Source organism: Aptenodytes forsteri, unplaced genomic scaffold (assembly GCF_000699145.1).
Source record: "Aptenodytes forsteri isolate BGI_AS27 unplaced genomic scaffold, ASM69914v1 Scaffold195, whole genome shotgun sequence".
Classification (NCBI taxonomy): domain Eukaryota; kingdom Metazoa; phylum Chordata; class Aves; order Sphenisciformes; family Spheniscidae; genus Aptenodytes; species Aptenodytes forsteri.
This window is the reverse complement of record NW_008795317.1, coordinates 2,260,233-2,287,061: the sequence shown is the minus strand read 5'-3', so window position 1 is coordinate 2,287,061 and position 26,829 is coordinate 2,260,233. Positions and strand designations below refer to the sequence as shown.

Sequence of the window (26,829 nt, the reverse complement as noted above, 5' to 3'; positions counted from 1 at the left end):
GGGGAGTGAGCGAGCGGCTGCGTGGTGCTTAGTTGCTGACTGAGGTTAAACCACAACACTTGGTCATTCAGGTATTTGTACATACACATTAACACAATATAAATCCTTTTCTAACAAGGCCTCCTATCCAGTTGTTCTGTGTATTTCCAGAAAATACTTACAAAAAGTTAGTTTTGCTACTATGCCATTATTTTCTATAATTTTCATTAAATTTTCTATGCACACATGCAATTGGAGATGTAACACAAGAACTAGCACTTCCCTCTAGCAATGGTGAGGAGAGATTAAAAAGGTTCAGACTGAAAGGCTGAAGGACCAAGGAAGTACCCTGCTAGCCCCAGCAATGGCATACCATCTGCTCAGCTGGACTTCTAACATTAGCTTCTTGATTACCGCAGTTCCAAACAATCTACTTTCTCACACTGCACTAAGGAAATGTGTACCTTCATAGTGTAAAAAAAAGAAAAAGTGCACTGAAAGACAGTTTAGGTCTTCAAGCTTCCCTAAATTAAGAAACAACAACTAGCTATGCAGGCTTATTTCACGCTTCTACTACAATCCTTTTTCCCCCCGCATTTTTCAAAGAAAGCTGCAGCCAGATCTTATGGTCCCTGCCTGGGGACACATTCAATTCAGGAGGAATCTTTTAAGAAGATATTCATTAAATTAAGATGTAGCAAATCTCTCCTGAGCATGAGTAAATTTTAACTTTTCAAAGACCTGCGATAAGGTCAGGTTTTCAGATGGTCAGTGTCTCAGCCTGAAAGGTCTGCTCCAAAGCAGAGAAGCTAGAGCTGCCAAATGAAGTGCATGTAAATGGTTGATTGTTTTTAACAGTGACAAAACAACGCATTTTCTCTAACTACATTTGGATAAATGGGTAAATTTTTAAGCAAGAGTAGTTCAAAAAGATATGTCAGTCTCAGATGGATAAAGCAGCATCAGCCCAAATGGGAAGGCTTAGAAAAGTTAAAAGCAAAGCCAAGTTGAAAACAGTCTCTTAATGGAAGTCCTGCATGACCTGTGCTTCGCTCATTTCTCCGCAGGGCAGGGACTGTGTGATTTGTCTCCATCTTCCACAAAGTGCTGAGTTGTATGTCAGCGCTTCACCCTACGCCACAACAACAGTGTAAATGGAAGAACAGTGAACTACAGAAAACAGAATTGTATTTCATCCGAGCAGCTTCCCACTAGCTAATCTTCACTTCTGCATAATCCCACTCATATACTTACACATTAGCACAGTGTAATACATAGTATTACATACAAACCATAGTAGCACAGTGGCTTTTCTTGCTATGTCTTCTGTTTCTGACCCATTTGTATTAGAATGAATCGCAAATAAATCAATCACCTGGCTTAAAGGTAATGTTCTACTTTTTTGGTTTTGTTTCTTTGACACATCAAATCCAAAGATTGTGTTGCATGAACATCAGTAATTTATTTCAGCAGAAATTTTGGATAGAATTCAAAAATACATCTTTCATCCCAACAAATCAAACTTCATACAAAATGCATCAGTTTCTTTAAATTTTTACTGTAAACATTGCGAAGAAATTTTTTTTTTAAATTTACTCATTTTTGTGTTTGTCTCTAAGTCAAATTAATGGGGAAGGCAATCTTAGGGGACACAAAAAAAAACCGTACATTTTTTCACTGCTGGCCTGTGTGCAATTTCTTCCAACTCAGTACTCGTGTTAATCCAAGTCAATCAAAGTCAGTGCTTTGTTATAAGAACATAAGCCTGAACTGAGAATATACCCATCTCTTCGGTATTACACAGAACTGATCTGGAAGGATATTATGCAAGTGTACACAATACGCTCCAAATTCCAGGGCTACACAATACACTTTTATATGCTAGTCTGCAAGGCTAAGTGATTTCAAGAACTTGAAAATGTTTCATATGAATTGGATCCTTTAAGGATTAAGTGTAGTTTGCCTTTGGTTTATGTAATGCTGTACGGCAGTCACAGACTTTAGAGATGCAATTTATTTCTCCATTGTAAGGAAGATACAGGCTACATCGCAAATTACAAAGGCTGCTTTATTAAGTGACAGCTAAAGCTGAGCAAATAATTCACCTTGAATAATTTATGCACTTATTTTTTATTTTTATTTCAAGAATGTCTGAGAGAAGATTACGGTCTCTCTGACATACCTATTAACTGAAATTACCCTACAGAATTCCTCACATGGTTTGCTGTTACATGCCTGATGTTCATAAGCTATGCTTACTTGTGCTTGGTAAACAACACTTATGGCATAGGCTGTTCTGGCTGAATGATCAGCAACAATCATGTTTCTTGTACAATGTAACTTCCCCCCCCCCCCCTTGTAGTGCCTCATTTTATCTGGTGTACTTTTGTCAAGAACTTGACAAGTTTAGCTGAACATGAAATTTAAAAAAAAAATCATTGCTATTCTACAAATAAGAATACTGAGAGTACAAAGAAGTTAAGGAGGAAATCCTGACCCATCTCCTGCAGCATCCTTCGGTAATGTGGTGGTTACATTATGCAATGCTGAAGGAGAAGAAAGTCCAACTGATTTAGAATAGTGAAAAACTTAGTTAACCACATCATTTCTCATCAGGATAGAGAAGCCTTCAACAGAAGGCTTCATAGCCTGGGGGAGGAAGGTACACACGTGTGGAAAGGGATTCCTTAGTCCAGAAACTGAAACACAAAAATTGATACACGTTTATCCAAAATGAAATCTCACAGAATCACAAAGAGATCCCACTTCATTTTATTTTCCTCTCTGATTACAATGTTTAGACAGAAAATGACAGAGCTCATCAACTTTAGCGCAAGCCAGAGAACGGACTCCAAATTCCAAAAAAATAAAGGTGTGGAGGGAAGAGGATCAATAGTTACTGTACCAGGAGAACAGCAATAACGAAATATTTCTATTCATTCAGATACCAAGGGATCAGCCTCATTTACCTGTAGCTATCGCTCTGCAGCAGGAGGTTAGGGGTTCAGGTTTCCTTAACACTGATTTCTCAAGGAATCTAGGCCGAGTGTTTTCTAAAGTGAGTATTATGATAAAACATGGAAGTTACTGGTAAAGATGAAAAGAAGATTTGTATTTTTAAAGGACATTTAAAAAAATCCTATTTCAATGCTTTTTACCTATACTGATTAAATAGAGCAGCAAGATGTTTTGAGGTTTTCTTCTTGTGATGGACACAGGAGGAGGCATTATGGGATAAAAGGTGACGCAAACCGAGCGGCTTTAGTTTGTTCTACATTTGCCATGTTAATTCATGAGAGTTCAACATGGCAAAAGGTAGTAATTTCTTGATGTGCAACTTAGAAAAGCAGAAGTTGCTAGTATCATATAGCACTGAACAGCACAGGCAATTCCAGAACAAAAGAGAATAGGTTATCCCCCTACTTTTCACCTTTTTGGTTTCTTGTCTGGCACAAGATATTATGAACTTGATTCCCCAGGACACTAAATTCACCCTATGCTATATATGCAATCCTGTTCAAAAGTAGAGAAAAACTGAACTCAGTGTATTTATTAGCCCCCTCATTTTCCAGTAGGCATTCCTCTTAGGAGAGTTGGGCGTATGTGTTCAGAAAGATTACCAAGCTGTTTTCTTCTCTTTTTCCAGGCTGCTATGAGTGACAGGTACTGGATTAAGCTCCCATGAGAATTTACCTTATCACAAAAGGGTCTGACAGAATCAAATGATAAGTATCACCTCCTCAATGCTCCAGCCACCCCATAATTCATCTACCTTTATTGGATTATCACGCTCTTTTCTCCTAGCTTTGCCTCAGAATGTTGTTCACACCACTCTCAGCTTCTTTTCAATGCCTCCAACCTAAAGCTGTCATTCCAAGTTAACACAAATCGGCTTTAAATTTTTATATTACTTTGACTTTAAAAGAGATAAATATTATTTCAACATGAGATCTTAAATAAAGCTAATTGGAAAATATTCAGCAAAAGTGGATTATTAACAGGGGGTGGGAGGGAGGCAGAGAAGCCAGGAACTTTAAAAAAAAAAGTTTTCTGAAGTCCTCAATGGAATTTCTAATGAAGAGAGATGTGGCAAGACAGGGAAAACCCCAAGAATGACCAGGATCCCAGTGGTCAAGTGCAGCTTCCATTGACCAGAAGAAATAGGGTTGAAGCAGTCTGGAGATGAGATGATTGCCCTTCCTATTTACGTATGTGGAACAGGAAGGACAAGTCAATGACTCTATGCAATGCTCCTGCCTGACATTAAGCAAGTTTTTTTTCCTCTCTCTTTTGATTTTTCCAGACAATAAACATCTAACACAACGCAGCTGACAAGTTCATTAAAATATACCTTACCAGGCTGTGGCAAACCTAACTTGACTGAAGCTTTTAAAAGAGTGAGTTAAGTGCTTGAGTAGAAGAGGCTATAAGAATGCTCTATGCATCTGTATTAGTGTACAACGCATATTATCAGCTGTGAAACTCACCCAATATAGCAACAACTTCATCATCCTGGATTACTTCCAAAGACCCCGAAACCACAAAGCAAAGGCTGTCGACGCTCTCGCCGGCGTGGTAGATCAGATCTCCCGGGGCACAGTGCACTGTCTGAAATTCCATGGCAAGCGCTCGAAGGCACCCATCGCTCGCCAGCCTGAAGGCTGGGTGCTCCTTGAAAACTTTGCGGTTCAGATGCACGCAGATATCTGCTCTCATGTCCTTAGGGCATATCTGCAAAACCTATGAAGGAAATTAGGCAATCAATTCCTGTGCATGGCTTACATGTGCCACATGATTATCCCTAGTTCACTACACAGCGTTTAAGAACTACTTTCCTCCTTCATATAAAATATTGAGATTTGCAGGTATTCAAATTCACCCCTCAGTGGCAGTAACAGGTTTTTTCTTCACACAAGAAGGGACTTTAAGGTATGATACTGTGTTGGGCAACTTTTGATCTTCCAAATGCAATGTTCCTCACAGCAATTCATGATGTGTGCGCCTAAGATTACACAAACTGATGCTTAGCACAGGGGGTACCAGTCAGGGCCATTTCTGAAGGTTTTTAATATAATACAGACAGCCGAGTGGAAAGAATACAGAATTACTACCATATGTACAGATCAAAAGTTCCTGACAAAAACACTAGAAACACATAACATGAACAGGGTTTTGGGATGACAAAATCCCTGGAGGATAGTCTGTGATGAACTACATCTCAGGATGTATTATTTGAGAAAAACATTGAGTAGCATAAGTCTGCCTCATTTTTTTTTTTCTCAGTACTAACTATTCCATCCAATTAAGGAGCGCTCTGGGTGAGCTTCAGAGTTACTCCCACACATTTTCCTGGATGGAAAGAGATGGCTGCTTCAATGCAAACACTCCTGGAAAACATAAAGGTAACGTAGCAAGCACTATGGCTATGCCTACACCTCACTATGGGCTCTGTGCAAGATCTGAGCAGAGAACCAAGCTCATAACTGTGCACGGCACTGGTTCCAGATATTACACTCGCTACTCCAAAGGCAAATGACTCTACCACCAACATCATCACCTTTGGCCCACCTCCAAGCAGACCTGTTATTATGGATATTACTTCTGAAAGAGATATATTTCTATAGTGCTGAAGTGTAGGGCATTCAGGGATGATCGATCTCTGCCTCACAGCGAGCAACAGCCGAACCTGCCAGTTCTCAGTTTTCCAGGCTCACAAGAATGGGTTAGGGCAGCAAGACCAGCATTTAACATGGAACACAGACAGCAGCCATAGCTGTCATTGCAATTATCTCATTTACTCTGGCAACAAAAACATTCTGTATTTGCAGATGCTTGCCAAAGTTTGGCACTGGAATTAGACACACATACACTTCACAGTTACTTGAATATCACACACAAAAAGGGTTGTTTTAATAGAAATAGGAGTAAGAAAACCTGAATACACAAGAGAACATTTAAAATAAGGCTCTTATCCAAAAACTCCTTGGTTTCCCAGTCTAAGAGGAAGTTAACTCATTTTCCGTTCTCCATTTAGAGAAGTTGCCTCCAGATTTCACAAAAATAAAGAGGGATTAAAGACATTTGAGAGTTACAGACAAATGGCAGAAGACTTTCATTTGTATGGGAGGTAAGAAATATCTTCATGGATTAATTTTAGAATCTTTCAGCAGCTCTTGATTAAATTTTGTTATACTGGCATTTTCTAGACTTACAGACTTTGCTTTTAGCTGATTATTCACTCCTTGGCATGCCTGCAGTTAACACTGAACTGACAAATTTGTGGCCTACAAAATAGTGAGAAGATTGATTCTGTGCTAAGTTCATCTTTAAATATCTGCCTCATCTGTAGAAAGCTGCACTGCATTACACAGCAGCACAACTACCACTGTTCTGTCACAGGAGCAATACATGTTTTATTCATTGCATGACATCCTAGAAGTTATACACTGGCATCAAACCAACAGACTCAGACCTGAGAGTTTATGGATTGGCACAGCCATTAGTCTTATATCTGCTAGTTTTTGCTATGCAGATGAAAGTTGATTTCTTGGTTTTACAGTCATCGCTACTGGCAGTTCAACTATGAACACACCAGTTATTGAAAGCAACACCATATTATGCTCTTTGATGTCCTGATAATTGGAGAATTTTTCCTGTTTATTAGGATAGTTCTTAAAGGCTACAGTGAGTTGTGCTTGGTTTGGTTATCCTGCTGCCTCCAAAGGCATTCTTAAAGCATTTCTCTCCTTATCAGAGAGGAAGCCAAGAATGAACTTTGAAGATAAGCTAAAAGAAACATGTTTTACATAGCAATTTTTTCTTATTGCTTTGTTAAAATGATGAGAGGAGCTTGTACTGGGGGGTGAATGAAAGCACCAGCATTCATTACACTATGTATCCTCAGATGTTGTCTCTCCACCTTCCTCAAATATACCTACCTCAAACCCATAACCCCGCACAAAGACACTTTGTGAGAAAACAGGCAGAGCAGCTTCTAATCAGCACCATCCAATACTAAAATACCACTTCTTTCTGAAAGCTAGTATGACGGACAGTGCTTCCCAGAATCATGGTCTGGCATCTAAATGGCAGATATGCTGAAGACCATTTAGAAAGCAAACAGTACCCTGTGTACCTATTGGTCTCCAGACAGCCCAGTGCAAGACCACATCTGTTCTACTCTTTCATAACGATGCTTTAACAGCTAGGCAGAAATGAGATTGTTTGCTCTTTAACTGCATCATCTACAGTTTAGAATACTAAATTAAGCCGCGAACCAGAAGGCTGGTGACCGGAGCATTGGTATGATCTCCTGAATGAACCACCCCACAAATCACATCTCTTTACAAGCAGAAGAAAAACAAGTATCTATCTCCATAAAAGCTGGCAACTAATACGAAAGCAGCAAGTAGTTGCTTTTGTACATTTGTTCTGGTGAAGGGCCATTTATTATTTTAAAAGACACAATGGGAATTTACTTGTAAATTCAATGAATTAGGATGATAACATTTGCCTCACATGAGGCAGATTTCAAACAATACATTATTATTACAGTAATGACTTCCAGCTTTCATTAATATCTTTAACTTGCACATGGAATATTACGTTCAAATTCTACAAAGACAAAACAAATTCTACTTTGTATTCAGGCCCACTTCACACAACAGAAATATTGCAAAAAAATCTCATCTGAAGAAATTCTGAGGTTGTGTTAGAACTTGGAACTTTTCATTTAGTTATTTTCTTTGTTTACTGAAAACCAAGCTCTTTCCTTCATTTTTATACTATTTCATGACATATCAGCAGCAACACGTACATACTTTTACCACTAACATATGTCAGTATGACAGAATAGGTGAAATACTGTATTTGAAAGTTTAAGGGAAGCTACTACTTGGAACTACTTAAAGAATATTTCTCTTCTTTACTAAGAAAGTACCTCCTGTTTATTTTAATGAAATACTTTCAGGATGTGACTTGTTTCCTTGCAGTTTAATTTACTTACCTTTTCAGTATCTATTCCTCTGGACATTGACCAGGTGGAAACGATGTAATCCATCACACGTTCACTCAGTCCTTTAGGGACTTGGTAGAGCTTTAGAAAGTCCCGGACACTGTTCAGCATTTCATGATATCTGTTTGTATTAGCATACATTTGCTGAAATATGGTTGTCACATTTCCAAAAATGGTTGCATACAGAAGGGCTGTAAAAAAGAAGAAAAACAATAGGTATAACACATAAGTTGTGGTCATCAGCCTGTGTTCCACTGCGCTTTAAGACTGGAAATGCCAGGCCGATAGAAATGCATGCAATATCGGTGCTTTTTAGGAAGGCCTGATGAGCACAAGCATTTTATAGGTCACCTTCAACACTACAGATTGAGGACCACCACCCACTTTTGTGATGGTGAGTCCTGCAACACAGAGTTGCTGAAACACAACTATTTGTCTTTGTCCATCAAACAATTCAGTAGTATCCAAACCCTTACAAAACCACAACAGAAGACACAAGAATTTTAAAACAAATAACCTGACAGCAAATACTTTAAAATTTCATCTCTGGTTTAGAGCGCCTGTGTTGAAATGCCATCAGTGACAGATTTCCAAGCTTTAAGTGCATTACCACAGTAGTAAGCCGAGTCACCATTACCCACCTCAGTGTGACAATAACAATGCATCAAAGCAGAAGATGGAATATGTAATAAACAGCTACCATGGGTCAGTGATTTATAGATGTAAGTTTAATAATACATAAAAAGTCACATTATGTTTTATATTCTTCAGGCAGAAGAACAGCAAGGCCTGAGGCAAGAGCTGGAGCCCTCAAACACAGACCAAATGCTGCACAGCCCTTCTGACTTCATTCAGTATAGTTATGAAGCCAGCTGGTTCATCAAGATGGGTTTAAGAATAAACACGAGAAATTAAAAAAGGCAGTATTTCCAGGTGTGGAGAGAAGCAGATAAAAACACACAGGACTTGAGAAGATCCACCTGCTGAAGCCCAAGACAGAACAGCAGGCTGGTGGAAGTCTCAATGGTCATGTTTTGATGGCTTGCAGAGGCTGGGGCTGAGGCTCTTCCAGCCAATCCAGCCCTGAATGAAAGGGAAGGAGAGGAAGCCTCAAGGGGAGCTTTCCTATATTGTGAATCAGGTCAGTGATAAGTGAGAGGCTGGCTGTAGAGGGAGAGGAAGAGTTAGATGGCAGATGAGCTGATAACCACAAGTGCTCTGGCTTGCTGAGGAAGTTCTTCCTCTTTATCATTTCCTGTCCCCCAAAACAGGCACCAAATTGTCAGTATCTATTCCACTCAAGATAAAAATAAATAATTGAGAAGTCATATTTATAAAAAAAATAAGAGAATATTTTGCCTTATCTAAATACCCCTTTTTGCTGTTTATTTCCCCCCTCACCCCCTCTTTTTTGGGGGAAACAAAAAATATATATTTCCTCATTCCATTCATTCCTTTGAGAATACAGCTATTTGTTCAGGTCAGTGTTATAGGCAGATATCCTTAAGCCAGCTAAGATGCTTTAGGGTTTTATGACCAACAGAAACCCTTTGATAATGTGCAAGAGAAACTTATAGGACTGTCTTTTCCCTGATCGAGAGATGCGATTTAAATTTAGGCTTACTCAAGGCCTTTACACTGCTGATTCTCTACACAATTCCTTCTTGACGCTGTATGACTTCTTTTTATGAGTTCCTGTAGAGACCAGCTCTCCCCTTTTCCAGCTACCCCTCTGTACAGACAGGTATAAATATATATATAAAACTGTGCAAATTGGAGAGTATGAATAGGGATACAGTAACCAGAAATGTATAGATTATTTCTCTGTTTAACCTTAACTTGTGCCTGTGCTAAACCATACCGGAAAGTCTGATGCAATGAGTACCGAAGAATGAAGAAATGCTTTAGAAAACAGATTTACTATAAATAATCCTTAATCCATGAGTATTTTGTAGTTGAACAGCATTACCTTTCCCAAACTAAGTCCTGTTTTGCTCTCCGTTATGCAGATGCAAACACAACCCTACAATATTGCTACCTTAGGCCCTACCTACACGGACTTTTACCAGGTTCCCTAAGAGAAACCAAACCCAGGGCCTCCAAAACTGCAAAGTCCCACTGGCAGCACACTGCAGCAGCAGAAGGCATCCACAAACATCGTTATTCTGCCAGCCAGTGTAACACTGAAAATAGGTGACAGATTAGGAAGAGGGTCACAAGCAGATTCTTATCTGTAGATTTCTGGGCAACCATACTTGTGCGCATACAACTATCTCTTGCTCTCTGGCGAACAGTGAGACCTGCTGGTTCAGTATCTTGGGACGTATAGCTCTATGTCAGCAAAGGTAAAATGGAGTCCCCGCTCTGTCCCATTACCGTCCAGCTACATGAAGCCTAAAGAAAAAACAGAAATTTGGTTCTTCATTTTGATTATTATGAGGCGAACAGTCCTAGAGCAATTTCCACTGCAAATTGCAGCTACTATGCTCCAATATGACAGTTATCTTGGCAAGAAAAATTATTCCTGCCTACATTAATTTTTAAAAAAATCCCCAAACTTACAATTCTTAATTTATCATTAGCTAACCACTTTAGCTAACCACTTTATTACTATTAAAGACACATTAAAGCCAAGGATTTTTGCAGCCTAATATTGGGTCGATACATTAACATATTAAACATTGACCTCTCCTGCATAGAAATAGCTAGCTGTGTGCCTTTCCTCCTTTTCAAAGGAATAATGAAATGAACCCACTGCAGTACACTGCAGCCCCAGAAAGATTTCAGAAACACACACTCTACTACAGGAAGAAAGTTGGGCAATTTAGGACAGAGCAAAATCTCCACATCCTCGTTTCAAGACTGATTGGATGCTGACATTAGACCAGTGCCTTGTAACAGCAACAATGCAGGTCATATGCCAACATCCAAAGGTCCCTGGAGCCCTTGGCCAGAGTTTGTAGTGTTGCCCTACAGACTCTATAGAATCTATCAACTCCTTAGCAGTCCTATGTGCAGGGGATCACAGGAATTAAGGAAAAGTATTTTAAGGGGTGAAGGAGGGTGGCAGGGGAAAATGTCCTTCTGTGGGATGGATTCGACTCAAGCATGGCCACAGGTGCACCATGCAGAAAGGTCACAAATTAATCTGACCCCAACAGCTTCCTTGGATGCATCAGCTGGATGGAGGCTGTGCAGTGGTTTTTGAGGAACTGTGTCCAGGAATAAGCCTGTAGCAACCATGCCTACACCTCAACCAAGGAGAAAATTTCTTCTGCAGAACAAGTAATAGCCTGTTCTAACGCTGCATACAAAGCCGCAGCACATCAAGCAGACAGCAAACACCTCCTCCCCATGGATATCAAGATCCTTCAGAAAAGATAGAGCCCCCCCCGCCCCGCTATTAATATTCTTTTCTGATAATAGATAAAGAAAAACACATTGTCCCCAACAATGTGGCTACGCATTTACAATGCAGTCTGTGTCACCCCATTTAAACCAGTGTTTAAATAACGTCAAAGATAAAAGCATAGTAATTTCAATAGCCAATTACCCGCACAAGTGAATCATGAAGGTCAGACAGGTTGGAAAGATCACCAAATCATCTGCTACTTTTAATGATGTAACAAATAAGAATAGAGAAATAAATACAAGTCAGTGTAGGTCTCAGCTACCACAGTAAAAGATCTGGGATCTGATTTTAGAATTCTAAGAGGAAGAATTTCTATCTGTAAGAATGAGAGGTTTGCAATTACCCCAATTACAGATGTAAGTGCTGCATGCGGTTCCTGAGATGAATCATCAGATTGATGATGATTTGTTCAAAATGCACTCACCCAAAGCCCTTGCATACAAAATGTGCACATAAGAACTATACAGCAACAAGTGAGACCAACATCAACTAGTGAACAACCTCTTACATCTTGCCCCCAAGACTTTCAGTGCTTTCTAAAACTGAACTGCCTTCATTTGCACTTTCTGGAAAGCTGATCCAGAAAGTCTGTCTGTCTGCATATTAGTTCCACTTAACAATTAAAAACCCAAAACAAACCCCTGTTACACACTTAAGGAGTAGCCTGTGCTAACCTAAATACTATTCAAAGAGCAAGCACCTGGATTTACAAATAGTAGATGATTAAAATGTATAACTGCACTTTTGTTTCACTAACAAATTCCTAGTTTACAACAAATTATTGAGTTCATAGATGGCTGAGAGAAAGCACAGCCTTGAAAACCTGTTGCACTATATCAATTCTCACTGAAGACAAAACATAACCATAAATTAACCACAAAAATTGCATGCCTCAAAGGCGTTTTTCAGATAACACATTGTGAGGTCACACAAAATTAACATTGATCAGATAAAAAGAAAAGCAGAAATTAATAATTGTATGGATTATAACATAATTATATGAGAAAAACACACTGTTTTAAATGTGCAATTAGAACAATGTAAGAGCTTATAATTGCTTGAGATTAGGGGTCTTGATTAGTGATAATTATGCCTACTTATGGGTAGAGAGCATGCAGTTAAAAGAAAAACGCTGAACTGTTAATTACAGTCTGCAAGCAAATACCAAACTGAACAGGTATCTATCAACAAACTGTTTACAGCACTAATTTTGACAGAATTATTTGTAGTCTTGCACCTTGAAACCAAAGCATCTAAAGTAAGATTTACTTACCAAGTATCTATATAACCTTCTAGAATAGTACAGAATTTAAATAGGTTGCCCCATTTTCTATCAAGACAGATGCAGAGCTGCTTAATTTGCTACTTCTTAGGAAGCTTTGTATATTATAAAGTTTCCTATTTGTAATCTTTTATCTACATTTTATTTTTTATTATTACAATGTATAGAGATATCATTTCATTTAGCTAGTAAAGAATAAAGGTAAACAACTTAGACATAATCTAATTAATATTATGCACTTTATGAATTTTCACAATATATTTACATAACATTTTCACATGGTGCAAAACAAATTACAATTGCTACTATCTTATTAGCATGTACATCAATTCCTGAATTTCACAACTTGGGGAAAAAGACATTTTTTGAAGTTCTTTGTAAATTCCCAGAGGAGCTCTCCCCCATGCTGTTCCAGTGACTGTTAGATCCTGCTCTTCCCACGGCTCTCTATTCTCCCAGACAGAACTGATACAATGCTCCACCTCCCTCCTCTTTCACTCCACCGGCTTGTAATTTGCACCTCAGCTTAGGTACCCCACAAGCAAAAGCAAGGCAGTAGCAGTGGCAAAGATCAAAGAACTGGCATGCTGCTATCAATTGAGCAAGTCTGAAAATCAATTCAATGGCAAAGAGCAAAGCAGAAAGCCTGAATAGGCCATGAGGGACATGAGCCATCAAGCTACGTGGCAGAACCACTTGACTTTTAGGGTGAAAGATGAGAGACCACAAGCAAATTTTATTAAACTCTTAGTCAAACCCTACCGCAAATCTTCTCACACTCATCATCACATTTGCTGAAATCACCCTGCTGATGACAGATAGGACATAGGAGGGCCACACTGGGCTCCAGCTACAATGGAAATGTCTCCCCTGCAGAAGGATAGGCCACCAGTGAGGACACAGTTGATAAGGGCTAAACAACAGAGCATCAGAGACATGATTTTTTTTCCTCTTCCCATCACCAAAAAAACAAGAACTGCAATGAAATGAAAGTCAGAGACATAAACAAGGGAACAGCTGCTCTAAGAAGCCACTTAAGCAACTACCAAGGACTAGAGTAGTAGAAACATCTGTGCACCTTAAAATAGGCTGTCGTCAGTATGTAAGGGCAGAAAGGGAAGAGTTAAGAACAACTATGGAACAAACACCACAAACAGCTCCCACTTCTCTCCTCACACCCTTTCCTGACTCTTACAAAGTAAAAGCAGTCTGCTACTACAGCAGCACTGACCCACAGGCGAATAACCTCCTGTTATCTCAGAGACTTGAAACCACTTACATTTTGCCAGATTAAGGCTTAATATGGAAGAAGAGAGGTAAATGTCAGTAAAACACCAACCCTTCCAAAGGTGCTGAACTCCAGCATCCCTAAGGATGCTTCAAAACTGAAGGTTTTTTTATTTTGACTTGATCTGGTAACACCCACACAGCTGGTAGCAGCAATCGCAGGTGTTTTGGCTCACAAGAATTTCACAAGCCTGGGCATCGTGGGCAACACAAATCTCTAACAGGTTTTGCTTTTGCCTTCAGCGTGTTTGGGCCGAGATAAACAGCATGGGAAAACACACAGACCAAAACTGATCAGAGGAGCGATCAGAGCCAAAGTGAATAAAAGCCAATAAAAGAAACTTCAGCATCAGCCCTGCAAGAAACCTCTCCAACACAAACAGCTCTGTCTAAACTCACAGTGAAGGGCCAACACCAGTTTGCACTCTATGAAAGGCTGCATCTTGGATCCAAGAGCCTGCTTATGAAAAGAGAGGATCTGGCAATCCGTCCAAAGGAAGGGTGGCTATTACCTCCAGGGCCAAGGCTCCTACCTCTGTACAGCAGCACCTGACTAAATTAACACAATCCCACTAATTAACACTGAAAAGTCTGGATTTTGGCAAATTAAGAAGTGTCCAAACAAGTAAAATGGCAAGAATCCTGATTCACAAAACTCATCATTCATTTGTTTTGACTGCTACTGTTTAGTATTATACTTATACTGAAAGGCGCTAACAGTCATCCAGAGGGGGATTTAATGACAGCCACAGACTCCATTGCAGCCAACACGCTTGCAGAAAAGCAGATTACTAAAGTAATCAGATGCACAACAAGTCAGAACTAGCCTGTGAGGACTTGGATGTGTTCTTGGTTGCAAAATTAAGGAATAAGAGTCTGGTTGTACCTTACATTTAGGAATAAGAGTCTGGTTGTACCTTACATTTGTGCTGTAAAGGGAGGCCAACAGAAGATGACACAAGCATGACACTGAAAGGAATTAAAGAGAAAAGCATCCTGGATACAGAGAGACTTCAAGCTGGTAGACTTTGAAACCCCTAACCACAAACTTCTCTCACCTTCAGGAAAAACAGGGCTGCATGTTCTTATGCTATAAACAGCACTTGCAGACCAATGAGTTCACCTGATTCTTCTCACTTAAATTATCTGAAGGCATCAATATTTCTGCAAGGCCCTGTACTTCCACTGACTGGTTAGTTCCAATGGGGTAATGTCATTTTACATCCAAAAGTGCATCATAAACAAGATATCAAGATATGTTCTGCCTCAACTTACAGGTAAATTCTTAAACCTGCCAGATAGCCATGACTAACGGCAAACACAGCAATTAATTGAAATTAGGCCTTAGCCCTTGATACCAAAAAGACTTTCAAAGAACCATTACAGTTTAATCAATGAGTCCACAGAAAGCTCCTTGCAGAATCAAATTTTATTTCAGTCAAAATACAACAATATGGCATAGCAAGAGCAACAGGCAAGAAGATTTGCAAGGGGAAACGTCAGCATGATTATTCAAAGGTTAGACTAGAGAAAAAAGGAGATAATTCCACAGAAACGGCACTTTCCAGTCACCTCTCCATGTTTTATCCCCCACAAGATAGGTTCATCTCTGATAAGGTAAGACAGAATGGCCAGGAAACGTACCGATTTTCACAACCAGTTAAAACAACTACAGTTCCTGTAAAGAACAAGATATTTATCAGAACATCTTTAGGAGGGTCATAAAGGGTTTTAAGTGTGGAGCAGGATCTTGATGATGCTCTATGTTTTAAGCATGTATACTTCAGTGAGTGCTAAACCTTGCTCTAGACTAAGCCAATTTGATTATCAAGAGGAAACTAACTGTACAAACAGATTACAGCTGCAAAAACCATCTGTATTCCAAACATACGAGGCCAGACTCACCAGTGGGACACTTATCAACAAGGGATGACTTCAGCTCGATGTATTCACTAGCAGGTTTTACCATGACGAGAATTATTAACATGGCAAAATCTGATTAAATCCTCTGCAATTTGCAAGAAAGGACACTCTTTTACTGTTTTGTAGAATTTTATGGACAATACAATTTAAATTGTCTAGAAAATTGAAATGGATTTCCATTTCACTTCCCAGCACTAATGAACAGATCACCATTTAAATGACAACTGGGCCATTTAAGGGCATCGTTTTTCTTCTACAATATATACAGGGTAATGCATAGCCATTTTCAATTACTTGGTTAAAATTAAGTCTCCAGATACTGCTTCTAGGTTTTTACCGACTTGCGCCAATATGAAGGCTTTTGCTTTGAAAGCTGTTTTCTATCTACACTCAACTTACCTGAAATGGTTACCCCCAATTAGAAGCAAACTCTCATTTTTTTAAAATCTATTACTGAAATAGAGCTAAACATAAAAAAACCAGTTATGAAAAGATTAAAGAAAGGAGTGAATAAAGAGGAAAAGTTGTTCTCTTTTCATGTGAAACTGCTTACATACGTAGTTTTTATGGTTCCTCTGTTTAACTTATTTCCTCTATGATTTGTATGATGTTTTCCACAAAGCCTTGCAGGAGGGAAATCTTGAGAGGCTCAAGATCGTCTTTCATCCAAACTTTCTGGCCCTTTCCCTACAATGCTGCCACACGTTCTACTGGGCTTTGTACTGCTGGCTCAGGCCCATTCCTGTTGGCAATTCCTGAGCCTGATTTTGCAATAACCTACCTGTGGCATTTGAGAGTTCAGAACTGGATCTGAATTTTGCACACCAAAGCCATCATCTAGCACTTATGCATACTTAATTCTGGACTGCACTTCCCCCCATCATTGATGCAACAAAAGAGTTTGATGGCTAAAGTCAGCTGCTGACAATTGCCCAAGCAGCATTCTCCAGCGTGATTCCTTTTGGTCATTGCTCCAGACCTCATTTAATTAAGGTATCTTACATTCAAGTGAGATATTTAGAGTAACCCTTTGTTCCCAAAGGTAAATGGATTCAGGTAGATTGCCTCTACTCCCATCAGAGCACCCATGTGGGAAGTTGGTAGCTGGCTGCATTTCTTGCTGAGTATGTTCAGATCTGAATCCACCAGTAAGACTACGAGGAGGAAGGACCATAGGCCTCCCCTGAGGCTGCAGTGATCTCACTTGTCATTAGGCTTAAAACCTCAACTCAGCTATGCACTTAAACATAGGCTTTAAACACTACTCCATGGGTGTGAGCATGTATGCCTGTGATTAAAGTTAAGGACACAGTTAGGAGAAATACTGAGACAAAGCAGCTCTCTTCGACCACTAACTTACAAAAGCTTTTGCTGTCTATGTAGCAAGTACATCACAGTCTTTTTTTAGGTTTTGTCTTCTCTGAGAACAAAAGAAAAGGTAAAATTTTAATGCCTATAAATTATCCCAATATAAAAGCAGAGTGGGATGAAGGTACTACGGTTTCATTGTGAAGTGAACCAGAGGTGGGTGGTAGAGTACTGGCCTCACCCAGCCAGCTGATGTAAAAATTGCACATCCCTTGTCCCACAGATTCCAGGGAGAAGTAACTTCTCTGGATTAACTGCATTGTCTCCAAACCAAAAACTAGTTAAACAAAACCCTCAAAACAACAGAAAGTGTGTAACTGAGATGAAGCCTGGGTCTTCTGTAGCTTATCTGGCTTACACTCCCTAGCACCCTTCAGCTGACTTTGCTCCAAGCAGTCACACTGCAAAACAAGCAGTGATCCATACATTGGCTGCACAGAGAGGTTGTGTTAATCACTGAGGAGCTGTCAAGCCTGTTCAGTTGAAAGGCGAGCCAGCTAGAGTTAAGAGCATGTCTGCACCTGACAGGATGAATGGATACCTAAGTTAAGGACAATGATTAATTCTCAGTTCAGATCAACTTTGCTGTGAAATTAAGCCCCTAAAGCTATTGCACCTAATTGGACTGTGCTGTACCTGACTGCTTTGCTTCCCCGCAGCTCAGGCTCTGAAGCTTCTGATGCAACAACCTTGGTAAGCCAGGCTCCTGGAGTGGTGTTACTTCAATAACCACAGGAAGATTGCAAGACGCTCTTCAGCTGACACTGAGTGACCTGCCAATCCCACCTTGCACATCCACATCTTTTACTTCTGGGTGTAACAAGTACAAACAAGTTATGTGACTGTATTCCACACAGGGTTTTCAAACACTTCCCAAACAAACCTAAAGACAAACTGGTCCAAAAGCTTCCCTCTTCTGGTGTCATTAAATAGTTACAAATATTTAATGGTGTTTATAACACAAATAAGAATACTGAAGCTTTTAATTATGTTGAGTAAGCAAATGAGGTCTGAGATAAAGACGACATTCAGAGATGAAGACTAATTTGAAGTGGTTAAAGAATAATTGTCACTGGAATGACTCGGTCTGAGTCATGCTCCTCCCACACACTAATCACAGATGTGCTTGCAGACCAAAATCAATAGGTACATACAGTATGTACAGGAATGGGAAATGGGAAAAGCTCATAGACAGTTGCTTCTCTAGGGAGCCTGCTTTACTGACGAGTAAAATGACAGGTTAGTGAAGACACATATGGCTTATCAAAAAATAACTGAAGCAATTGTTTGGGTTTTTAATGAGAAACCATGGACGACTGCATGTGAGAAGAATACTTTTCTCCAGAGTGGTGAAGAGGGTTATAGCCTAACTTTCAGAAATGGGTAATCATTACTGTTCCTATGGCTCCAGTCTTGAAGATGCTTGTCTTCCAGGTTGACTCTGCTGTTTTATTAGAATGCAGCAGGACTAAAAGCAGCAGTAAAGGCAAGCATGCATACAGCTGGGAGTTCCACACCTAACTTCTAAAAAAGGTACATTATTACATTTGGGGTAGATGTTATTGCATAAGAGATACTGCCTAATTTCTTTTTAAATCAAGCATTACATAGAAATCATCTGACACCTAAAAAAATGTCAGGTAGCTGTGTTTTGTGCTTTGGTGAGCTTGTTAGCAAGCCAGCACAAAATGCAAATATATTTGCACATACACAAACTTATACAGTCAGAAGTAATGATGTAGTAATATCCCATTGGGACCTTTTTAGACAACTATACTGCTTGTGCAGTGCCTGAACCAGTGAGGCATACAAGAATGGCATTTGCAGATGCTAATAAGCTGAAGCTGGCCAACAGAAAGTACAGAGGACTCTCGAAGGTAATGAAATAGCTCTGTCAATAATTTGCAGCTACAAACCTCATCCAGTAGTTAGGCACACAAAGCTTTTCCTTGCTTAGGGAAGAATGATTTAGGGAAGACTGCAACTATCCCAGACGTACATTGGTTGCAGCAGAGTATACAACAGGCCTCTGTTTCAAATCTCAGTGCAGGAGCAGAGACCTGAACTCAGGTCTCCCATTTTCCTGTAGAGTTCCTTCACCTTTAGGTCACTGGGTATTTTGAGAGAATGAGAAAGGAGAAGAAAAGAGTTTTCACTGTTAGACCTGTTCCAGTCTCCATAAATACAGCAGGGATATGAACCAAACATTTCCATATCCTTGGAGCCTTTTAACCATGAAGTAATTGATTAGAATGGAAGAGGCAGATATCTCTAGCCATAAACACAGACACCTCTGCTCTCACCTCTCCACAGAGTAATGCATTTTATGGGAGGCATGCTCTGGGAAGCTTTACTTGGCCAGCCCCAGCAGGTGGAGAACACCTACTATCCTAGCACTCCCAAAAGATCCTAGGAAAAAGGTAATTTCTAGGATTGGTTTAAGTGATTTCACATGTGTGCATCATCAGTCTTAGGAACCACAGGGATATAAGGTGGCTGTAGCAATTGGTAAAGGTAGCCAGAACCTCAGTTTAAGTTAGCCCTAGCACATCATCAGGAGTCAAACCTCAGAGTAAACTGTTCATCACAGTGATACAGGACACATAATATGAGAACAATGGCTCCTCCTGAACTTAAATCCTGATCTCTGGATTCCAAAACAAAAAGTCCTGACAGTTCAGATCCCTACTCTCTGCTGACACAGCACTAGATCTAGCCTAATCCTGCAGCAGTCCCAAGGCAGTCATTAAGGAAGCATTCCCTGATAGTTCTTGCAGATCGGGGATAACTTTCAGAACATCAGAGGACCTCCAGAAGAGAAGTTTTTGCAGTTATCACAAGTCTTTCCCTTGTTTAAGCACTGAAGAACTTGCCTTCTGTAATTCTCTGCCACATGCACTGTCACCTAAGTAGCATCTACGAGATCTTCTTAAATTCTTCCTTCCCGCTGATGGAGGCAACAAGATCTTACAGCTCATACAGTAACTGGAGACTAACAGTAGGAGTTGGGCAAACAATTGTGGTAAATATATTCCATGTAATTTACAGGCATTGAAGTTATCAAATTATAAAGAAGTAAAAATGCAGGAACTCATTTTAGCACTTACCAAATTGTGGTAATAACCTGCATGCTATCTTTTAAAAGCTATGTGAAGTGAAGAACCATTTGTAAGCTGTGTGTGCTACCATGAATATTCATTTACTGGTCGTAGGAACAAGCAAGGATAGAATGCTTTTCAACAGCTTGAATTTTTTATATTATATCGCTACTACTGGCTGTCAGATATTAATGATTCTTGACAGAATACTTATCTTTGATCTGTTGCTGTAATCAATCAGCACATGAGCACTGGGCTATTAAAATATTTTTCTGTCAAGCTCACTTGACATGCTTTGAATGGTACACAGCCTCAGTGTTGGGATTTTGGGTTGGGGGTTTTTTTTGTTTTTTGGGGTTTTTTTTTAAGGGTTTTGGTTTGTTTGTTTGTTGTTTTTTTTTAAAAAAAAAAGATATGAGAGTCTACCCGCAAACCACACAGCTAGATTTTCTGGATAAGCATCTCTTAAAGTTGTCCCTAAATATCACTCCTGATTTGAGCATTCAGGATCCGGTCACCATGGTTTCAGCTCCCTCTGACAAATGTTCCTCTGATGGAGAAAGGCAGGATAGATGGTTATCTATCTACCCCACGTGTACACACATACTCTTCCTTAAACCATTTCCCCCTGTCAAATTCTTGTCATCTACCTGGCCCAAAATTACTCTTCATGCTTCCTTCCAGAAGTTCTGCCCTCCTGTTTTCTCTCACCTCTTCCAATTTTCTATTCAATACTCTGTCTTCTTACAGCCTTTCAGAAACCTGTCATGGGAACAGTGATTTAGCAGTCTCTCTGCATCACAGAGCCTGCAAAATTTAAATCAACAGCATAGCAGACCCATCAAAGAGGCTGCCAGACCTTCTTGGCCTCAATAGAGAAGCCTAATGACTAGGAGGGAATCAAAGTTAAATTAGATGGTCAAGAGAACAGGGAGTCTTCACAGGTTGCAGGAGGGGAGAAAGGGGAAGAACGGGGATGAAAGCCTATATAAGTAAGAGCGGGATGGAGGAGTGGAAAAGGAACGTAGGTGAGGTGAGGAACGTGGAACACACAGCACCAGACGATAGCTGAACTGGTGAAAAATACAGAGAGAGTTTAAATGTCCAGTTTTCTGGACAGGCTTGCCTTTACTGATACCAATATCCTCGAAGTCAAAAAGACACACTTCAGTAGCCCTGCAGAGGGAGGGAATAGCTAAACAGTGGTATGGTATGTACAGAGCACAGTAAAAGACATTCTGTACTAGCAAGATGTGAAAAGTTAGAGAGGCAAGGCAGGAAAAGCAGACACATGGAGCAGTTTTCAAAAGGTCACACGGGAGGGTGTGTGACAGAGCTGGGAACTCAGCCCAAACCTGCCAACTCAGGTCCTCTCCCCTACACACTAGCCCCCACTGGCTCCTGCACTGTATTTGCGGTATTTTTCAGCACTGATGAGATAAGGAGCAGGGTTTTTCACCTTTTGCTTTGCCCTTTGCCTATCAGCTTATTTCCTCCACAGGCCATAACACCCATTTTCTGTGTCCAGAACCTTCTGCAGCTTCCGGAGGCTAACAAGCACCGATTCTCTCTGAATGTTTTGGTAACCAGCTCCCAAGAGAAAACAGAAACACTGTCTCTGGGTGAATCTCCATTTCTCCAGGAAAAAGAAACCGTACCGAAAGCCTCCTTAATGAAGAAACTTTGAGTTAGGATGACATTATCTAAGATCAATAAGGGAAATGCAGCAGCAATAGGCTGAGCTGTGGCTAAGAAGCATCCCTAAAAGCTTTATTTGAAGAGCGTGTCAGAATTGTGACTGCAAGATGCTTCAGACTGTGCAAGTCAGACCAGAGAAACACAGTGCCTGTAATAACAAATAATACGGCAAGAATGTTGTCTTTGCTAGAAGCAATGAAAATAAATTACTCTTTTTTTTATATCTTAAAGCAAATACTCTGTAATTTTTATTTACTTTTCTCCATTTTTTTCAATGCTGAAAGCTTAGGCAATAAGTCAGAAAGATGAAAGAATAAACACTTTAGAACAAGCCAAGGGGACTAGACAACAAATCCAGAGAGATTATTGCAGAGGGCACTAAAGAGAACAAAAATGTTGGGTCCTAACAGTATCCTTCATACAAAGCCTAAGTAAACAGGTTGTCACAAGGAGGGTGTGAAAGGGAGGGATAAAGTCCTTTGTGCTACTCTGCAGACTGGCAGAAAAGAACTTCAAGAGCTTCTGCACAGCCACAAGTCTCTTAACAGCATTTTCACTTGCCCAACTTCTCCTCATTGCTGTGCCATCAGAGACAGCATCCATCCATCTAGAGATCACTGCTCCGCAGTTGGAAGGAGAGGAGATACTGGTTCTTCTGAGCATGCTGCCAATATCTTGAACCTTTTTTCCTCCCCAGCTGTGTGAATCTATCTTGCTAGGAGCCTTTCCTATTTGACATTATTTTTCTACCACTGACAAGGCAGAGATGAGAAATCCCAAACAGTTCTAAATGCTACCCCATTCCATGCTTCATATTAGTGTGGTCTGAGAGGTGCACAGGAAAGAGGGAAATTGCTCAGTAAACCATTTTTGACTGGAGTGTGTTTTCATGTTCCTAATCCAAGCGCAGGAGGGAGAGAACACGTGTGTATCACACAGAAGGCAGAAGATTCTTAAAGGAAGTCTTTTTATACTTCACCCCACACATCAAGAATATGTTTCCCCTTCCAGATGATAACCACTGTGATCTGAAAATCTCCAGCAGTTAATGCCCAGTCCTGACTCCCTCTGCTGGTACTTGCAGACAGTCTCCCCTTTCTCAGCCTTGGTAGAGGAGCAATGTCCTTTAGTGTTTCCAACAGCAGTATGATAGTGGGAATGTGTTGTCACAGCAGTTTCATGAACATGTTTATAAACATTTTGTGAAGTGTTTGAAAAAATACTTTGGAATGTTTGAGTGCTCATTATCAGGGTTTTTTTCCTTCCTGTATTATACTACCCCTGTACTGTCTGATAGACCCATACTTCCAGCTAAAGTTAGAACAGAATTAAGTTGCAATGAATACAAAACCTTTACTTGCCTTAATCCATGGTTTCATACTCCACACAAAAAGGACAACTGCTAATAAAAGTCTTTTACACAAACCACAATTCATCAACATTAAAATAAAGAGTGAAAACACAGAAAAAGCTTTAAATACTAGAAGTTGTGAGCTGGAAGTGTGGGAGCTCATTAAAAAAGCACTGCACAAGAATGCTCAAGGCAAATGCCACTCAAACTTTTTCTACTCTGAAGTTATTTAATCGTCACAGCAATCACAAGGGATAAGGCAATGTGTAAAGGAATTGGCTTCTGCAGGCTTGCTGTTGTTCAGTCTTCTGGAAAGGTATTCACTGTAAGAGTGCCATCAATTTAAAATGCTTCTCAGTTCTAACCTGAGGCTTGATACTTCAAGCTGCAGAGCACCCTCAGCTGAAACAAGCCAAATGACATGGGGCTTCTGAGTGCCCCAAAAGACTAGAACCCCAAAATAGGGGCAAACTGAAGTGATCAGCAAGTAGAAATACTTGTTTTACACACACACACACACATGCACAAAAGCTGAATTCTTCCTTTTTTTTCCCCCCACCAATTCCAATAATCCACCATGAAGACAACATATTTCCTGCATCAGTTCTTTCTGCTCATTCCCTGAGCATTAGAAGCTAAGCTAGTGGTGCAGCATCAGGGAAGTCTACATTTCCATATAATACACATTTGCATGGAACTGCCCACTTTTCTTTTTCACTTCATTTACAGTCACTTACACTGTTCTGCACAGACTGTATGAAAACATGCTACAAAATCAGCATGGAAATTTTTATAGGCATATAAATTATTACAATTGCTACAAGGCGGTGGACAAACCAGTCCTAGGCATGCGCTTAACTACTCAAATTTAAAAGATCTGAGGTATTCTGAAAAAGGTGTAGCAGCATCAATGTTGCCACAGGACTCACTCCACCAGAGTTACAGTCTTTTCTTGGTGAAGTAACCATTTCTTCATTGCTTTCTGTCAGCTAACTATCCATACAGAAGACCTACATTTCTCCTTGCTTTCAGGAAAGCCACAATCTGGCCCAGCCTTCCCAGCTGTATGTTCAATGAATTGCTGTGAGGGGACACAAGTGTGGTTGGATTACAGGTGCTCAGCTGCGCTGAACCTAGCTACCATCTCTGATATTCAGCTTCTAGGCACAAACCTTTAGTATTGGCTTTATGCACAACACATCTCATTTCTAAAACCAGTACCATCTCCCCATGTCCACACCTCCTTATCCCTCTAAGGTACTGCCAAAGTACCTCTGAGGAAGGCTACTCAGTTCAAGAAGAACTAACACAAACCACCATGTCATTAAATGATACAGTCTATCACCAGGCTCCCATTCAACAGCCCAACATTTGCACTGTGCTTGAATTGCTGTTATCTGGTCTAAAAAGTCAGTCCAAAGGCTGGAGCTCTCACACAGACAAACAACTAGACAACACGATGAGTGGGGAAAGAAAGGAGTTTCTTCACTGACCAAGTCTTTCTCTCCCTCATAGGTACTCCAAGAAGACCATCAGCCAGGTACCCTTCAGCTGACAAACACTGAACCACTACATTGACTCTTCTGCAATGAGAATTAAGAGCCACTGCAATATCTCCATGCAGAAGATAAAGGAGAAGCAACCAGAACTGAAGAGAGCAAGATTTAATCAGTGAGTCTCTGCCACTGTCTCCTTCTAAGAAGTCAAAGATGCTACATTTCTTTTATACCTTGAAATAAATTTAAAAAGCTCTTTCCACTGAAAATCCACATCCTTACCGATTTGCACCAGACCTCTGCAGATAGTCTAAACAGCAGAAACACCAAAATTCACTGCTCATTTCAATATGGCTACCAAAGATGGCAATATCTCATAAAGCCCAAAACTAGCACCTTCACTTTCCTATCATGTTATGTCACTGCTGCTTCTGCCAAAGCTGACTACGGAGTTCACTATGGCTCAGCTCCCAAATCCCACCCTTTTACAAGTCAACAGCTTTCCAAAACAAGCTGTGATGCTTGTTGTACTGAGAAAAAAAAAAAAATGCTACAGCAGCAAAGCAAGACTTAGTTTTTCTCTCAGGGTCTGTGCATCCAGCACAGCATCCATAAGCATAACACAAAATGCACATATGCACTAAAAGGCAAATTGGTGTAAACTAGTATAAAAAGGCTCTCTCCACCACCCTAGGGAAGAGTCATACCTTCAAGAGCTTCCAAAGAACAACAGTACAGAAGTTGATCAATGGCATTTGAAGTTTGACAATAGGGTTGTAAAAAGAGAAAGTTTAAGATTAAAGGGGAAAAAGTCACTGTGCTGTTGGTGACAGTAGCACGCACTCACCACTCAACTCTGCCTACCTAAAACAGCAGGTTTCAGAATGACCCCAGCTGAGGGGGAGCCTGAAGGCAAATGATTAAACAGCTGCTGTCCGGGACAAGAGTTTAATTAATGTAATCAAACCCATAATTAGGTTAATTGCAGCATGCAGACATCACCAATTAACTCACAAATTGCCAGTCCCACATATCTAAAAATCAGTGCCTGAAATGAAGCACACACAGCACTCTCTAGTATCACAGTGGGTTAGAGAGGAACACAGCAGAAGGGAATTTACTCCCCAAAAGAACACACAAAGCAGGATGCTTTTAAGGATCTCGGCAAACAAAATAGTGCAAAGAGCTCCAACTTCAGACAATACAAAACACACCAACTAGTCACACTTGGCTGACAAACAGACATGCTAACAAACACCTGTGCATAGCAACACAGCTTGGGTGAGGTCTAGCACAGAACTGACTGTGCAGAAAACCATGTCTGTGCTCTTTAAGCCAAGCTTACAAAGGGACAGGTACCAAAGATCAGCTTAACTAACCCAGTAGGTACATACTGTCCAGTATTTAGAAGTTCACTCTGTCCCTCACCTATCACCTTTTCCCAGACACTCCTAAGTTTCACACGTGCCCTGGGCTCCAGCAGCACCACACCTCCGCCAGATGCTACTGCTGCTGCAGCTGGGTTGCCAGCCCATGCCGCTTCTCCATAGCATGCGGATGCGATCAGGCTGGGCTGCAGGCACTGGCAGCTAAAGGCTGCCTATAAAAGATTCTATAAGTATGTCAGGGATAAAAGGAAGATGAGGGAAAATGCGGGCCCTCTCCGGAACGAAACGGGAGACCTGGTTACCCAGGACATGGAGAAGGCTGAGGTACTCAATGGCTTTTTTGCCTCGGTCTTCACCAGCAAGTGCTCAAGCCTCACCACCCAAGCCACACAAGGCAAAGGCAAGGACTGGCAGAATGAAGAGCTGCCCACTGTGGGAGAAGATCAGGTTTGAGACCATCTAAGGCTCCTGAAGGTGCACAAGTCCATGGGACCCGATGAGATCCACCCACGGGTCCTGAAGGAACTGGCGGA

The 26,829-nt window shown here is 40.5% G+C and overlaps 1 protein-coding gene across 1 annotated transcript in view; it reads right to left on the bottom strand.

The window, feature by feature from the left end:
* Positions 1–26,829, bottom strand: part of KCNH1 (potassium voltage-gated channel subfamily H member 1) — a 202,665-nt gene that overhangs the window by 112,773 nt on the left and 63,063 nt on the right. Inside the window, exons 8-9 of the mRNA XM_009279630.2 lie at positions 7,985–8,184; positions 4,467–4,719 (exon numbers count right to left, since the gene is read on the bottom strand). Of these exons, the coding sequence (XP_009277905.2) occupies positions 4,467–4,719; positions 7,985–8,184 (453 nt within the window). The remainder of the gene's footprint in view (positions 1–4,466; positions 4,720–7,984; positions 8,185–26,829) is intronic.